At 38.6% G+C, this 18157-nt stretch overlaps 1 protein-coding gene across 1 annotated transcript in view; it reads right to left on the bottom strand.

Moving 5' to 3' along the window:
* The window catches only part of gas2 (growth arrest specific 2), a 162634-nt gene that overhangs the window by 119268 nt on the left and 25209 nt on the right, over window positions 1-18157 (bottom strand). The window contains exons 2-3 of the mRNA XM_062967780.1: window positions 17613-17774; window positions 1659-1783 (exon numbers count right to left, since the gene is read on the bottom strand). Of these exons, the coding sequence (XP_062823850.1) occupies window positions 1659-1783; window positions 17613-17754 (267 nt within the window). The 5' untranslated portion in view covers window positions 17755-17774. The remainder of the gene's footprint in view (window positions 1-1658; window positions 1784-17612; window positions 17775-18157) is intronic.

Consider the following 18157-nt stretch of genomic DNA (forward strand, 5'->3'; position numbering starts at 1 on the left):
AAAGCTGTCCCCCTAACTCCAGCAACGGCAAGGCGGTGGGTCAGAAGATTGTGATCGACTGTGTCAAATGCTGCTGTGAGATCCAATAACACAAGCAGCACCGACCCGCCCTGGTCAAGCTGGCATCGGAGATGATCTGTGATGGAAACCAATACAGTCTCTGTCCCATGCCCCGCACGGAAGCCAGACTGGAAAGGATCCAGTCCGGCTGTGTCATCTAGAAACTGCTGCAGCTGCACCGCTACTGCCCTCTCAATCACCTTGCCCAGAAATGAAAGATTTGAAACTGGGCGGTAGCTGGAGGGAACTGAATGATCTAAATCTGTTTTTTTCAGCAGAGGAGAGTGGGGGAAATAATAATAGAATGCAAAGTCTGTATATGTACCCTATATATTCACATATAAGTCTAGAACTTAGTCTTTTCAGGAAAACCTAAAAGGAAGCACCAAACCCCTCTACTATCTTTGGCACCACTTCTGGTGTGGGTGGGGAAAACTGGTGGCAGATAGAAGCGACTGCCAACACAAGGTGGCATTGATGCTTTCTCCTTTCCATGGAATGTCCCTCAACATATTCACAGGTCATATAAAAATTCATAATTTTAGCCAAAAATATCTTCCCATGGCTTATACATGACTATACATAATACTTCTAGGACATTTTAAAAAAAATATTTGGATCATGATTGCAAATTAAATACTGCCTAACTAAGGTATGTTGAAACTTGCATCACTGGCATCACAACCACCTTGGTGGCCAGGCAGATACAATTATCCCTCCATTTTCAAATGTTTCATACTTCTGGTTTTGATTATTCACAAGTTTCTATTGCTAGCCTTTTCTGCCAACATTGGAGCCACTGTGCAATCATTCACATGGAAGCCCTTTCATCTGGACTTCCATGTGAAGCCCTGATGAGGTGGGGAGAGGCATGGGATCGTTGCTCATGCCATGCCTACCTATGATGGGGTTGCCATGTGAACATTCACACATCAGCCCCATCCATAATATGAGCAGGGGGGAAGTGTTCCATTCTACCTTCTTTGGCCCATGCAAAATAGACATGTGACAGGGAGGAAGAAGAGGAGTTAGCCCCACTTTACTTATCCTTATTCTTTTGTTCCATGAGTGTCTGTTAAACCTGAGCAAGGGAAGGGAGGTACTGTGGAGAACAAAAACACAAGACACACAAGAAGTGACACTGCAGCCATGGGTAAGACCTATTCCTCTTCCTGTATTCTGTTTATTTTGCTTGGCACCACCCCTCCTTTCCCCAAGTGAAAGAGACATACACAGAACACAGAAAGAAGAAAAGGAAGCAGAATCTGCAGGGTAAATGAAGTCCCTTGCGAGATTGGCTCCTCCTCTGCTTCTCACAGGGACCAAGGTATATATCTCACACCACACCTCCCACACCCCAGGACCACAGTGGCAATGCCCCATTCCCTCCTAGAGATATTTGGGAGTCTTCCACCTTTGCAGCAGAACTGCATCCCTAACCCTTGCAAAAGTGAAAGGATGACTGTAGAAGAATGAAGTACACTAAAAGTAATGTGAAAACCACAAGTGTGTCATCATGGATAGAAGGTAAGAAGGTTGCTACTATTTTATTTTTTTAAATAAAAAACTCTCTGACTGCTGATCATTATGACATTTACCTTTCCAAACTTGTTCACCTCAATGCAATTTTCTTTAAATTTCTCCTGTAAAGTCTCTGCTAGTCGACAGAGCAAGGCGCCATTATCCAATTTCTCCATGAATGCTTCAGCTGTTATTTCCTTTCCTGAAACGAAATTAAAATAGTAGCAATCAACATCAGATATGAATTATCCTCATTCTATGAGGAAGTTCTGTTGTACTGCAAATCTAAGTCTTTAATAAAACGTGGTTGCTTCTTGTCAAAGAATATTATAAATGCACAACCTTCTGAAAAATAAGCCAAGGAGTCCTTGGTTAAGAAAAAAATATATAGCCCACAACTTAAAGCTAGAAAAATATTATTTGTACTGTGGTTTCCTTCTTTATGGAGGAGATAGGATAAGCCCCAAGTGTGTTTTTCCACACTTCCCTTTCTTTTTCTATTGTGTCTACAAGGAAAATATCAATTTTGCTTCTGGTTCTGAACAAACTACTGTTCTTTAGAAATTATTTATTCATTTGCTTAAAGTATTTAAGATACTTTTGTGTATACCACAGTGAACATAACCACAAATGAAGAAGGCATGAAATGCAATAAAACACAATCTTCATAAAATATAACAGGGCAAAAATGTTTTAACTTGGAGCCATTTCAGACTATACAGTTTTAGAAATATTGTATATTCCATTAGATATTGCATGGTTTCACATCCTGTGGAATCCTGGGATGTGCAGTTCAAGGAGATGTCCTTAGAATTCTCTGCCAGAATTCTAGCGTGTCACCAAATTACAAACTACAGAATAATTAGGGGTGTGCAAAACAGCACAGATTCTGTTCTGTTTTCGTTCTGTTTTTATTCTGTTTTTGGGTACCTCCCCCCCCCCCCGGTTCTGTTTTTGAGAAGGTTCTTCTTGAAACGGAACTTAGGGTTCCAAATTAATGTTCTTTCAAGCCCTACTACAGTATAATCAGGAAGTTTTAAGTGCATCTGCCACTAAGATCATTCTATCTCTGTTCAAGAAAAAATTCAATCATGGAACTCTGAATCATTCAGCTATGAAGGTTGCCAATGGGTCAAGTAATACTGCCAAGCTATGTACCTCTTGCATTGTAGTAATCCCATCCACATCAATCTGCATAACCAGTTTTTATACATTAGATACCCCCTTTATTGATCAGTATAAAGTGACTTAAAGCAGGGATTGACACAGTATAATCTAGGGATCACATGTTACCCACCAAGGCTTTCTGATGATGCCCACAATTACCCAAATCTTCCTTGGACCAAACTTTTCAGACAAAAGAGGCAAATTGCTCTTCCCCAGAGTTCCCAAGATGGGCAATTACTGAAATAGCTAATCAGATCCTTCTACAATGCTTAACATTAAAAAACACCCATTCTTCTCATCCAGAAGTATACTTTCTGGACACATCTGGTTCAGTTTACTTTTATCCCCATTTTCTGGCAGACCGTGCAGTTCTTAAGGGCAAAAGGAGCAGAAAATTGGCTCACAGACCTGCTAAAGCCGCCCACACCAGCTTTAAACTACGGTTAATGAAATAACAATCCAGAACCTAACAGTGGTTTCAGATTCTGGCTTCTGAAAACATTATGCAAACAAACCACAGTTCATGTCATGCAGACATTATGAGGAACTGTGGATAGTTTAAAATCAGAAAATAGTTTATTTCATTTAGTCCTCTGGTGGGCAAAAGAGAATGTGATGGCAGGGAAAGCATTCAAGCTAAATCTTATTGCAGCGCATATATGTAACATGAAGTCACTGTTTCTAATTATGTCTAAACAAAAACACCACAAAGAAATATCAATTCATAATGAAATGTTGCACTCTCAATCTGATGCACAAAAACAAAGATGAGGAAAAAGCAAAACTATTAATATAGTTTTAAAAAGTCCAAATGGGTTTAGCTAGAGAAAGAATATGAAACAAAACCAACTGTAGCTCTTGCCAATTCTTGAATATTCAAATACTGTGACTTGTTACCATAACTTTTCACTTATAAAACCCTAAGTGCATTGGGATGCAAATCTTGGCTTTTTCATTCTCACATGCAAGAAAAGATAGTTGCAGACATGTTGTCTCTGCTGGGAAGAGATTTTTGTACTTCTTCTAGTATTAGTTTTTTTACACTGTAGGCATATTATCAACCAAAAATTGTCTGTGCAGAAAGGTCTTTGTTTTTCATTTATTTTTTTCAACCCTGCCCCCAACAACTGCCATTCTGTCAGTAACATCCTCAGATAGAGATCCAATTTATGCCTGGTATGTTTCTTTTTTAGCCATTGCTGAGGGAGAAAAGCACAATCTCCCTCTTACAAAAACAATTTACCCAGAGACTCAGTTTCTGTGCTCTACACACAAAAAAATTTCAGGTGGCTGAAATTTTTTTTAGCGAATCAGGAAGAGTAAGTCCATAATACAAAATAATTTAAATTCTATGACTCATTCTTTAAATGTATATAGACTTAATTAAATCAATTTTCTATTTCAGCTATGAAGTTTCAGTCTAAAAAACTGAAAATGACTCTTAATTGGTAATTTAGTGGTTACAAAAGAATACCACAATGCATGTTGGAAACACTTGAAAACTGTGTCAATGCACTTTGACAGAAATTAATCTCCATCGATAAACTTCAGTGGACACTCAAGAGTGCAAGTCTGATCAGTCCTTCTTGCCCCATTGTGCTACATTTCATTTGTAGCTGTTGACACTGGCAATGTTGCAGAAATCTGAAGAAGTTTTCTCACATTTAGAAAAACTGTCATTATCTTGAAGGCATTCATTGTAAAGTTATGTGCACTTGTTCAACTTGGATTTTAAATGGCCACAATTAATAGCGAGGGACACTTGCAGTTCCTGAACTACTTCCCTGTGCCTTGTAAACCTTTCTTGAGGTTGACTACAGAAAAAAAAACCAGAAATGTGATGTACACATTTTACCTATAATATTCCATTGTTGTTGGTGAAGCTGCCTGGCTTTTTCTAAGAGGCTGTCAACATGTTGCAGACTAGAGAAAATGTACATATCTAGTCTTTGTAATGTTTTCCTAAGCTGAAGGGATGGTGAAAGAAGCTTTCTTAGGATGTGTATGGTTATTGCAAATTCCACATTCAGCTAAAACAATGTATCCAGCTTGAGAAGAAATCTCACTGTTGTATAGATTACTCTTGTTTAGTTCTTCAAGTGTTCTCACTACCACACTGTACAGTTCAACAAAACGTTAAATAGCATCAAGTCAGTCAACCCAACAGGTTTCACTTAGCGGCAACAGGTTATTTGCTCTTGATTCAGGGAAACAGTCTTTTCTATTTTTCTTCAATAGTTCCAGTCTGATGGATGATGCTCTGAATAAATTGCACACAGATGATATTGTTCTTTGGCAGTTTCTGATAGGTGGAATGCATCGTCTTGACATCAAAAATGTTGATTAAACATCCATGATGTCAAAACCTGGTCATTTCCACTATGTTGGCTGTTGCTGCTATTGCAATGTAAATTGGTGGAAAGATAGGTAATTATAATGTGACTAAATTATCAAAATTTTGTTGAGATAGTGCTTGCAATTCTGGAGGAACTCAGTTTTGCTTAATATAGACTTAGCATAGAGATTTGGTTAACTAGTTAAAATTCATGAGTATACTACCTGACGTTTTTTTTGTGGTGGGGGGAGTTTACCTGACTTTTCGGGGGGGGGGGGGGGGTTGAACCTGAACCCCCCCCCCTTGCTACAGGCTTTCCTACTCTCAACACAACCATACAATGGCCAAGAGGGAGCAGGGAATAGCCAGCTATGCAAGCTACAAGGTACCCTATGGGAGCAATCTAATGTTCAAGAGTCTCATAGGGTGAAGCTGTCATTGTGAGTCTATCAGAATATAGATGGGTAGCCATCAGCTGCCAATTTTCAACTAATATGTGACTGGGGTTTGCAGGAAAACAGTGAGTGTCAGGAGGTGGTGAGATTTTGAGGAAAAACTTTTGCCTAGTAAAGTTTCACACTATATCTTTTCAGTACACGATTTCATCCATTATTTGTGTACAAAAAAGTCAGTTACTCCCTCTCAAAATATTGGGGTTTGTACTGAAGGGGTTTTTTAACACCCTTCAGTATTTTATGCAAACTGCTGTTTTTACAGAAAGGTAAAAAAATTGGATGTTGATCATTTCCTCCAAAAAAAAAGTCTCAAAATGTGTCAAGATACCCATTATTATCAAATGTAATAAAACCTGTGAGTCAGCCAGTGTTATGTACAGGCAGTCCCCAAGTTATGAACTAGATAGGTTCTACAGATTAGCTCTTAAGTTGAATTTGTATGTAAGTCAGAACAGGTACATTTTAAGAATAACTTCAGCCATATATGTGTATGTGTCTGTGTGTGTATTATATTTGTTTGTATTGTTTGTATTGCATAGGGGAGGACTAACACCACTGTGAGGTTTGTTTTGCTCTCTGTGACCCTGTTCAGAAGAATTCACCTTACTTTCTGTTCCTGTGATAACTAGATTTTGAAAAAAAATTGGCTTGTTGTGGAAACAAAGATTGGGGATAAAGTTTCAGTGGAGACCACTTTTCCCCATGATAGTAACTGTTTCTGAATTGAATTTCCATTCTTGGGGCTAGATTCCTCTCACTTCCTGTTGTCTCAACCCTGTTCTTAACCATGAATCATTTATAAGTCAGATGTTTGTAACTCTGGGACTGCCTGTAGTGGTTTGATCATTGGAGTACATCTCTGGAGACTAGGATTCAAATGTCCATAAAACCCACTGGGTTACCTTGGGCAAATCACACTCTGCCAGCTTCCAAGGAAGGAAATGGCAAATCTCTTCTGAATAAATCTAGTCAAGAAAACCCTGAGATAGGTTTGCTTCAGGTCACCAGATTAGAAACAACTTGAAGGCATACAACAAAACAATTTACGTGTTTAGCTCTGTACTGCAGAATAACTGCAAATTCATCCCTCAGCTCATTTCACTGCAAATTTTCTCTCACAGGTTTTCATTGCATGGCAAGCCAGAGCTCTTAAAATAAACTATTGTTCTGTGGAAACCAAGACATAACTGTGCTCTGATTTGCTCCTCTCCAAAGAAAGTTGAGGCAGAATGGTTTGTTGAAGGATTATGTCACTAATTTTTTGAGAAAGAAATAAACCAGAAGAGCAATTGTCCTCAAGTTCACAAAATGTGTAAATCCCATCTATGAAAAAAGCAACATATAAATCAAATAAATAAAATACATTGAACAATAACAAACATTTCTTCATGTAGTACATCATAAGCTAGGGCTCCCATGGCTCCTTTGCTTAGTGTATCTTGTGAATGGGCTCTCAAGATTGTATCCACATATGCAGGTTTATTTTAATTACTCAAAATGGCACCCCAAAGAATAAACAGAAGATATGTGTTTTGCTAGACTGGTCTAGTATTGAAAATTATATGAGATCATCTGAGAGGGGAGATAAATACAAGCTCTGATAATTATTTACTATATTAGATAATTTAAACAAGAGTTCACATACTGTGGTGGAAAAGAAGTAAATACTAACAATATCATACAATATTGTGCAGTGCAAATAGAAGGAATGTTTGGACCTCCAGCTATTGATAGACTTCAACTCACATTAATATTATCCAGCACAGCCAGCTATGAGGGGTCCAACAGCATCTGGAAGACAACATGTGTTCCCCATTCTTGATTCAGTAGCTGTTGTTGTGAAAGCTAAAGAATCACCACACTTTTACTTCCTCCTAAAGACACTTGTAGGACAAATTGATTCATTACTTGATTGATTGATGAATTGATTGATTGACTGATGTTAATGTTAACAGATTGAGTGACTGGATGGGTTTATTAAGTACAGTAGAGTCTCACTTATCCAAACTTCACTTATCCAAGGTTCTGTATTATCCAAGGCAGTCTGCCTTTTAGTAGTCATTGTTTTTGTAGTAAATGTTGCAATGTTTTGGTGCTAAATTCGTAAATACAGTAATTACTACATAACATTACTGTGTACTGAACTGCTTTTTCTGTCAATTTCTTGTAAAACATGATGTTTTGGTGCTTAATTTGTAAAATCATAATGTAATTTTATGTTTAATAGGTTTTTTTCTTAATGCCTCCTTATTATCCAAGATTTTTGCTTATCCAAGGTTCTGCCGGCCCATTTATCTTGGATAAGTGAGACTCTACTGTAGTGGATAAATGTCCAGGAAGAGGCCAGAAGACTTCTTCCATATCCAAGGCTGCATGAATAAAAAGCAATCTAAAGTAATTACCTTTTAATAACATTCTTGCAACCATTACTGGAATAAGATACAGTGTGTTCCAAGCTTCTCTTCACACTATTTGTCAGTTTGAAATTTGTGAAGGAGTTGTTGCATACAGACATGGAGATTGCCATCTGTTTCACCCTGATTGTTTAGACCCATCAAGATGATAAATATTTCTAAATATTGTACTACTTGTTTTTAAATGGGTGGGAGGTGAGCACTTTTGCTTCCACTGAAAACTTATGGACTTTGTGGCATAGTGCCAGAACAGCTACACTATCCAACCATATACATGCCTGCAAAGGCAGAGGAGTGGATTTTTTTTCTTGCTTTTATTACATATTGGAACCCAGTACACAGGATTACAGTCCTAGAATGCTTTTCTTATTGCAATTTCCATTAATAAGTTTGTATTTAGCAACACACTTTGGCTAAAGGCCTGCATATTATTTACTACCTAAAGAAACCATGTGTAGGACTGCAACTTTGGGATGTTGCATTTCAATATAGTATGGGATAATCTCTGTATCAACAGAAGATAAAGTCTCAGATATTCTGTGGAAAGACAAAACTGCTAATAATAGTGAACCATATTGAAATGAAAGACTTCTAGCCCAAGGAAATGCCTAGAAGGTCCATGTTTTGTTGGAAGTGGATAAATTAAACTACATATAAAGTTCATGCAGAGACAGGGTCATACTGCAATTATGGCTGCTGTCTAACTTTTTAAAGATCAGAATTATTCAGTCCAGACAACAGAGTAGCGATGAAGTGATCACAGATCACAACTGACTGCTTCCCACATTAATATCACCTTTCTGATCTTTCTCAGCACCAAAGACTTACCAAACAGCATGATGCTAGATCTGGAGGGTCTTAGCTTACCACAAATAACAATGCAGGTGTTTCATTCACACATTTGACAAAGAAGAGAAGTCAATGGTTATAACTCATTTCATGAAGATGTTTCTAGTGGCAGTAGGTACCCTGTGGAGTTGATAAAGTGAGGATGGACTCACCAGGATCAAAGACAAGGGGATATCAGAAGTGAAGTCTTCTATATGCAGTTTGCTATGCAACTTCCTCCCTTGAAAATCTTTATACACTAGTGCAGGCACTGTATAATGGAGGACAGGGAACACTGTACAGCTAAGCAGTTAATACCTGACAAGGGATGTACTTTTTTGTAGAGAATGTTAATAGCACTAGCACTAGCCCACATAGTGTTACACATCTGTCCATCACATATATTTCTTATTCCCAAATGTATTCATGTGTTACTACTGTTCATAACATACTCTTGGGCCCTGTAGGTCTTCAAGGAAAAAGACCTAAGAGTCCCTAAATAGCTTGTGGATCCTCTGTAAAGAAAAATAAAACTATCTTGTTCTCTTCAGTTCTTGAAAGCTATAGCTAGTACAAGACACTCAAACAGAGTTAAATAGAAAATCCTTGTGTCAAAGACACTTGAAAAGGAACACTATGTATGCTTCTATGCTAATGCTAGGAGTCTCCAAACCAAAATGATGAAATTAGACTGCTGAGTTTTAAGAGAGAACACAGATATGAACATACCAAAACTGTGGTGAAGCCGGGACTACTAATACAAATGCTATAGAGAAAACAGCAAAGATTCTGTGTATTAGGGAGTAATTCTATATAGACATTTAATTCTGGGCCCGAACAAAGTGTCAAAAACCTATGATGGTTTTTACCACCAACCTCCATGCTGCTGCAGAGGTGGAAGGGAATTCTTACAGCCAGGCTCCAAGCTGCTGCAGAGTCAGGAAAGAGGTTTTTTTTTTACCATCCAACAGTGCCAAATCCAGTTCAGCACCACTGGATGGTCAACCTTACTTTCTCCCTCCCATTCTCATCATAGTGGTAGCCTCAAGGCACAACGTGGCTTGTAGCCACTGCTCGTCACTTGGAGTAATGTCGACCCGGGCACTAGACAGCCACAGGAGTGAGGGCAAAAAGGAGAATTTGGACCTTTCTTTCCCCCTCCAGTCACCATTCCCTGCTATAACAAGAACAAGAGGGGGATAGTAATTGTCATTTCATGTCCCTGGACCACAAGATGCTCATATGAACAGTTATGGACAGTTCTGTCTCAGAATAATTTTAACTGTTTATATCAGCTTGAAGTCACAGTTTGTTCTGGATTCTCAGGGACAATTTTAATAACGTAGTTCAAGGCCGTGTTAATCTGAATCAGCTCTGAACATCATGCAACCACCAGGAAACAGATTCTTCCCACCCCTTTCAGGATAAATGGTCCATATAAATTGGTTTGAGAATCTATATAAACCCTGTTTGTTGAGCAAACTGGAAACCTTAAAGGCTCCTGACTCCTCTTCAGAAATGCTGTGAATGATAATAATAAACAGCAAAACTAACATATGTATCATCTACTGGCCTAAAATACTTCAGACAATATTCAAAAGAAGAATGAAAATGAAGGTATATAGAGGATTATACTAGACTAAAATGCTAGAACAGTTTGTTATGGAACCAAGCAGAGGGGACCTGATCCTAAGTAGGACTGCCTAAGATGTAATATGATGAGTGATCATAGAACCAATTGGAAATAATGGTCACAGTACCATTTAATATAATTTATATGTAAGAAAATCCAGTACAATGAAATGTCAATAGGGTAATATTACTTCACGATTTCAGCCTATTGAAACCAACACTATTAGAATTTCAATGTACTGCTAATCATTTCTCAAAGATATATCAACTGTATCTGAATATATATATCCACCAAAAGATAAGACCTTTCTCCCTTCACTTTGAAAAGGATGACCTACTTCCCCGAGAACTCCCTTTCTAGACTGCAGAAAAACTGTCATGATGGGAGCAGGATTTTTTTGAAGACCTCACCTACTGATGTATGTACCTAGCTCTTCTCTGCTATCTTTAAAAGAACAAAACTGTTTCTAGGTGCAAAATGGTGTGTACAAAGTGCACACCATAACATCTTTCTAAAAGGCAAACAGACATACATGTGACTTTCAGTGAAATACTCTGGATTGCTAACAAGTCCTGTCTTCCCAGTGGCTTTTATATTTGTTGTATTTTAAATATCCTTCATCATCTGGTGTGGAGAATAATGCTTTGCTAGTCCAATTCTGTCAGACTGCTTGGAAAGGCAGGTGAGTGAAGATGCAGGACACTGAAGAGCCACCTGTTTTCTCCAAGACAAAAAAGGAGCAACCCACCCACACAGATCCTTTTTAAAGAGAAATTGTAATCCAGTGTGCTGGAAGTCTGAGAGGAAACAATTTTTCTCTGCTCCAGCTGAAGATGGCTAGTTCCAAACATCCTGTAACCTGTCATACCTCAGCCACCTTTGGTTTGTGAACCTGATTCAGAAATGAACTTTGACCAGGATGAAGCTTATTCTGACTTTTTGCCTAATCCGCAGAGCTCCTTCCAATTACAGAGCCCAGCTGTTGATAGCTCGGATGCTTCCTTAATTGGGAGAGATACTGAAAATATTACTCCCGTGGCTGAACCAGATGTCCCGAGTTCCCCAGGGAATGTATCCTTTAACAGAAGGGAGTTTCTGCATCGCCAGATATCAGAAAAACAAGGGCTCTGAAGGAGTCAACGTTTGGCATCTCGAGGGGATAATGGAGAGAAGATTCCCTTGGGAACCTCTGGGGAGTTTGGCTTTCCTTCACTGTGATCAAATCTAAGTTTCATAAAAGTGCCCTACACTGTGAACACTTTACGGTGTCAACGTAGCGATTTCCTGAGAACAGTTCACTGACTCTAGTTTCCTGATTTCACCAAGCCAAGTTTCCTGTTCCTAGAACCGGAGTAAATTCACTTCCTTGTGTTGTTCCTGAATCAAGATTGGTTTTAGCTTTGTCTCATTCCTGCCTTGATATCAAAGACTTCTTAGTGACTTTGGACCTTGTTATTCACTCTTGCTTCCTTGTTGTTTTCCCCGCTCAAGAATTTTCCAACAGTTTTGAGCGTGTTTCGGTTTCTGGACTTTGGACAATAATATTGAACATTTCTCTTCAATTCTTTGGACTAATTCATACCTTTTTATAAAGGACTATTGCTCACTCATCCTTTCCACTTATTCATTCCTGAATTTATAATTGTTTTAATAAAGATATTATATGATAATTGGCCTCTGTTAGGTTTCCAGTGCTCACGCTGCCTTGGGGTGCAACATAACCTTTCCATGTCATGGAATGTCTGAGGAACCTATGCATTGCCTGGTCCTACACAGCAGACTTTTGGGATGTATGTGTGTGGGAGGGGGCATTATGCATGGAGCTATTTACCATCTCCTTACATGATAATCATAAAAGGACTCAGGCAAACATAAAGCACATGTATGTCACCAATAGGATTTCGGCCATTATAAACTGGAAAATATTTATTTGGTTGCCTAGAGAATTGTTATCAACTAGCAAAAGCATAATTGTAGAATCATAGGGTTTTTATTTATTTTTTTTTGCATTGGGACTGTGATGCTTCCTAGAAGCAGAATTGGAAGGACATCCATAGGCCATCTAGCTCACCCTTGTCATAGTTCAATCAATTCCATGAAACAGTTTTCCAATTTCTGTTTTAAAAACATCAGTGAATAAGAGTCCACCATTTGCTGAATTGGGGACTTTATAATTTTATGCAATTATTGTGCTATTCTTCTGCTTTAACCACCATGGTGAATCCAATGGCATCCTGGAATATGTAATTTGGGGAACCACTGGATATCTCTGGCTGATAATTCTAAATACCTCTCCCTGAACTGCAAATCCTAGGACCCCATGAGATTCATCCATAGTATTATAGTGATGTGGTGTAAAAAGTCACTGGTGTTTATCTCATGCTAAGTATCTATCTTCCAGGACTACCGTACCTTACAATACGGAACTGACTGCCTTCCCCATGTTCTGTTCCAAAGAATAAGACTAGAAATATGAATTAAAAGAGCAATGAAGGTATGAGTTAGCTTCCAGTTAGTTACCGAAAAGTAATCAGAACAAGAACAACTTATTCCTCTAGGCTCAAACGGCATATTTTCATTAAGCTATTGTTGACTGACAGGTCAGTGGTTCAAATTCAGGGAGAGCAGGTGAACTCCTTCTGTCAGCTCCAGCTCCCCATGCAGGGACATGAGAGAAGCCTCCCACAAGGATGGTAAAACATCAAACATCCAGGCATCCCCTGGGCAACTTTCTTACAGACAGCCAATTCTCTCACACCAGAAGAGACTTGCAGTTTCTCAAATCACTCCTGACATAAAAATAAATATCATAATGGCACACTGTGCCATCATACCACATAACTCATGATATGATTTTTATATTAGCTTCAGCTGCAAAATACTACCTTCAAACTACTTAACTATTTTCTCTAAATCAGCAAAAAATCAAATAAATTTGAGATTTCAAAGATGTATTGTTGGGAGTACGAGGGTTTAGGGAAATCATTAAAGGAATATTGGCAAGACTATGATATCCTCAGTGCTTTGGGACATACTTAATTTCAACAAACAACAACAATAATAATTGTTTGTTGCTATTGCAAAGCCAAAGATTTGGTCAATGAATTTTAATGAGTTCAAGGCCACTCTGGTGAAGAATAAGAGGAGTTCTAATCCAACAAATCTGGCAGGTAGCAAGTGGGAAATGTACAATGATATAGGTAAATCTGAAGATTTATAATGAAATATGAATGAAATATTCTTTCTCACACTTCTATTTCTGTTTCATATTTTATAATGTAAAGAGGCTAATTCCCAATAATTTAAAAATGTGTATTCAAAAGAGGTACAAATATTTTGCTAAACTGAGCAATGTATAAATCTGACAATTCACAGTTTTGATCTAAATCTAATGAGCATCTCACTTACAGGAGAGCCACTGACAGGAATGAGATGTAGGCTAGTCACATCAAATGCAAGTCCCATTCATTTGAAATTGTGTATGCTAAATAGGATTAACACTGGCTTTAACTCTCTATACTTTAAGAGTGTATCAATGGCTATAGTGCTTTGCTCATACACCGATTCTGCCACATAGACATTTGGAAAATACAGCCTCTGACATGAGAGTAATATCTATTGCTTTCAAAAGTACTCAAAAGACACCCTTCAATAGAAGTGATAATCAAAACCGCCAGGTATTGGACAGACTTCCATGGCTACTATGAATGGTGGTGGTTACACATAAGTGACAACAGCTCAGTGTGGCAAATGCAGTTCCAGACAACAGTTCCAGACAACAGCCCCAGGTTCAGCACATATGTGCTAAATCAAGGGCTACTCCATTGAGCTAACCTGGTGTGGACAAGGCCTTTGTGTTATTATTAAGAACACATTTACAGCCTATTTGTGTTGTTGTTGGGGGGGGGGAGTTGTGCCTCTTGTGCAAGTATCTAAAGTGTAGGTCCCTAAAATATTGACACCAATAAGCCAGGATTCATACTATCAGGTGTGTGTGTGTGTGTGTGTGTGAGAGAGAGAGAGAGAGAGAGAGAGTTAAGAGTTCAAAATTTTTATATATGTTATCCAATTGTAATACACGCAGTCTCAGAGTTACAAACATCTGACTTGCATATGACTCATAGTTAAGAATGGGGTTGAGACAACAGGAAGTGAGAGATATTGCACATAAACAAATCTTGCTCCCTCACCTCCAATCCTGATTATGCTCACAGCACCTGGAAGGCTGCTGGTTATTGTATGTTTTTATTGTATTTTATAGGTCTTTAATTTTACATGTTATATGTTTCGCCCCTGTGTCGAAGTGTGTTAAAGCACTGAGCTGCTGAACTTGCAGACCGAAAGGTCCCAGGTTCATATCCCGGGAGCGGAGTGACGCCCACTGTTAGCTCCAGTTTCTGCCAACCTAGCAGTTCGAAAGTGAGTAGATCAATAGGTACTGCTCCGGCGGGAAGGTAACGGCACTCCATGCAGTCATGCCGGCCACATGAGATTGGAGGTGTCTACGGACAATGCCGGCTCTTCGGGTTAGAAATGGAGATGAGCACCAACCCCCAGAGTCAGACATGACTGGACTTAACGTCAGGGGAAACTTTTACCTTTACTATGTTTTAAATGTACCTTGTTGTTGTATTTTGTGGTGTATTTTTGGCCTGGTCCCCATGTGAGCCACCTCAAGTCCCTTCAGGGAGATGGGGTGGGATACAAGAATAAAGCTATTATTATTATTATAACTTTACCCCTAGGAAGAAAAATTCACTCCTTAAACAGTTATTATCATGGAGAAAAGGTGTTTCCACTAAAGCTTTATCACAAGACCTTATTTCCACAACAAGCCAAATTTTTCAAAATCCAGTTATCACAGAGACAAGTGAGGTGAAGTCTTCTGAACAAAACAAACCCCATGGGGGTGTTAAACCTTCCCTATGCAATCCAAAGCTCGTGTGTGTGTGTGTGTGTGTGTGTGTGTGTGTGTGTGTGTGTGTATACATATATACATCTGGAGTTACACTTAAACATGTACCTGTTTTGACTAACATACAAAATATTACATGCATTTATCACACTAGGACACCTCAGTATCTTAGGCCAATTTGGAGACAATCAGATCTACACAGATGCCCAGATAATGCCACAAAAAGAAGCATTTGAGGTTTCAAACATATCTGCATTCTTTATTCAGAAATGAATGGATTCAGTTTTCATAGCAAATATAAAATAAATCAGATTGGATTCAAATTTGTTTGTACTTAGGTTAAATTAAAATCTATGGGGAAATGATGGTCATAACTTAAATCCCTTGCTCTCACATAGAACTATATGTAAATTGTTCAGTCTATATGTAATCTATTGTGGCATACAATGTCTAGTTTCTGAAGTGATGTGAAACATCTGATATATCAGTCCCTCTAACAGTGAACTCAACTGATATTGGCAACACATGTGTAGCTAAAATTGTGTGATGTTTTAAAGAAGTACAACAACCCCCCACATATTTTTACATCTTTAAAAAACAATTCAGTGGCAAAGCAAAGTACAGTAACCACTAAACAAGAGGGCTTAGCATGATTAGTATCAACCTGTTAAGTAACAACTGGAAAAGCAAACTGAGGAAGCAGTGAACAGAATGGAAGAAATGGCTGACCGAACAGCAGAGAAAAGACGTAGTAACCATTTGTTGCAAGTTTAAATTGTGAAAATCAATTCATAGGTTTGCAGCAATGCATATTCTGCTCCATACTGTAGAAGTAAGAAAACAGTGTTGAAATTGTGAGAAGCAGAAAAATGATAGACTGCTTTGAGGAATATAGCACAGAGGGAAGATGCCTGAGGACAATTCTGAACTAAGACATTTTATTGCTGCAATAAATGATGAACAATTCAAGTCAAGCTGGCAAAGTTATTTTGGAACAAAAAGACTCATAATTCTTGCCCTGTGCCTGGACAGAAATACAACAAATTAAATAACTAACCATTTTCAGTCCTTTCATGACACTCAAAATCTCCTGCTTAAGACAGCCATATCACTTTGCCTAATGGTAGGGCATCCCTGTTTCAAGATGTCCGAGGCAGGTGCTTCAATATGGAACATGAGGAATTGTGGTAGTGGCAGTATATAAGCAGCACATGACACCTCTTGGCTATTGCCTACATAAATATCAGAGCATGTATATTTAGGGTTACCAAGCCACAACAGCTCAGCTGTGCTTCACCAGACAAGGAGACATGTCTCTGCACACTGGAGGAAGAGGAGGAGGGTGTTTGATTTCAGATAGCTTTAAAGGCTGTGCATCAATCTCCATGTATCCAAGCTGGTGTCAGAGTCCTCTGGCTGAGTGTGAAGGTATTTGATATGCGCTGGACTTGTGTGATCACAGTGCACCAAAGGACAGAAGTAAGGAGAGATACTGGTGAGAGAAATACCCTTGGACATTTAGAGCAGAACAGTAAATAGAACTATGAATGAGCACAATTCATTACCCTTCTTGATGTAGAAGCCTAACATCAGCAGTACAGGGCCTGGGGAAAAACATTTCTGACAGCCAGCTGTGCGCTTTAAGACCCAGAAGCAATGCAGGATCTTTTAAAAAGAAATTCCGCATCTTATGTGGGCTGTAAATAAAGGTCATGAGATTTATGAACCCTAGAAGAAATACCAGCAACTGCTACAGCAACTAGGTACACTTTACTGTCCGCCTGCCCAGCAATAAATAAATAAATACAATTTTACAAAGGTCTTGTGGGGAGTGGGGTTCTCTCTTGGATTGCCTTTTTTTTAGTTAGCCAGGGTCCATGTATCTCGATTGCTCTTTCCACAGTCAGCTGATATAGAACAACCTTCCAACCTTTGCTTAGCCCATATCTTTGCCATTGTGAGCTCTAATCTAATGACATCACAGAATTCACTCCTGTGACAGCAAAATGATCTGTCCCCAAATCTCAGGTTTTGGGCCCTGAAACCTCAGTGAACTGGATACTGCTGAGCTGGCAATCCTATAATGTGCTGCCACATTAGGATTAGGGTAATAATATGTTTACAGGCTAAGAAAGGTGCTGAAAGGAAGGAGAAGATACAGATTTCGGCAGGTTAACAATTTATTGAGAGCAAGTCTTCCTACTTGTGTTTGAGAAACAAATAAGAAATTGAATTACCTGTAAAAACATCTAACAATAATAACAGTGTTGAAAAACAATCTTACCCAGCAGGTTTGTCAACCATAGAGCCAAATCCTCCTTCATTGGTAACAAATTAGCCTCATGTCTGCTAGCCAGCCACTGGCTATACTGGTGCATGTCGGAGAGGCCAGGGCCTCGGGCCTTGGGGCTCAAGGCAGTGCACATCCTTCAACAACTGGCGCTACCTGTTTTTCAAAAAAAAAAAAAAAAGGAGGGAAGGAGAAGAAGTGATTTAGCGTGTCTCATGAAGCATTGTATTTTTATTATTTTTGGCTGAGAATGGTTCAGATTCTATATGACCTTAAAATAAAAGAACAGAAGTCCATTCCATGAAAATAATATACAGGGTGTTTGAAAAAGAACTCCCTAGTTTTAAGTTAAAACACATTAAAACTAGGGAGTTCTTTTTCAAACACCCTGTATATGACAACCATATGTTGTTTATTATGACTATCCTGTGGTTAGTCTGACTAGAGGAGACTCATTGACTATTAAGGTCTACTTATATGTTGACACACCATTTAACAATTGATTAAAAGGTCCACCCATCATGATTATTATTGAAATG

The sequence above is a fragment of the Anolis carolinensis genome, chromosome 1 (assembly GCF_035594765.1).
Source record: "Anolis carolinensis isolate JA03-04 chromosome 1, rAnoCar3.1.pri, whole genome shotgun sequence".
Taxonomy (NCBI): Eukaryota; Metazoa; Chordata; class Lepidosauria; order Squamata; family Dactyloidae; genus Anolis; species Anolis carolinensis.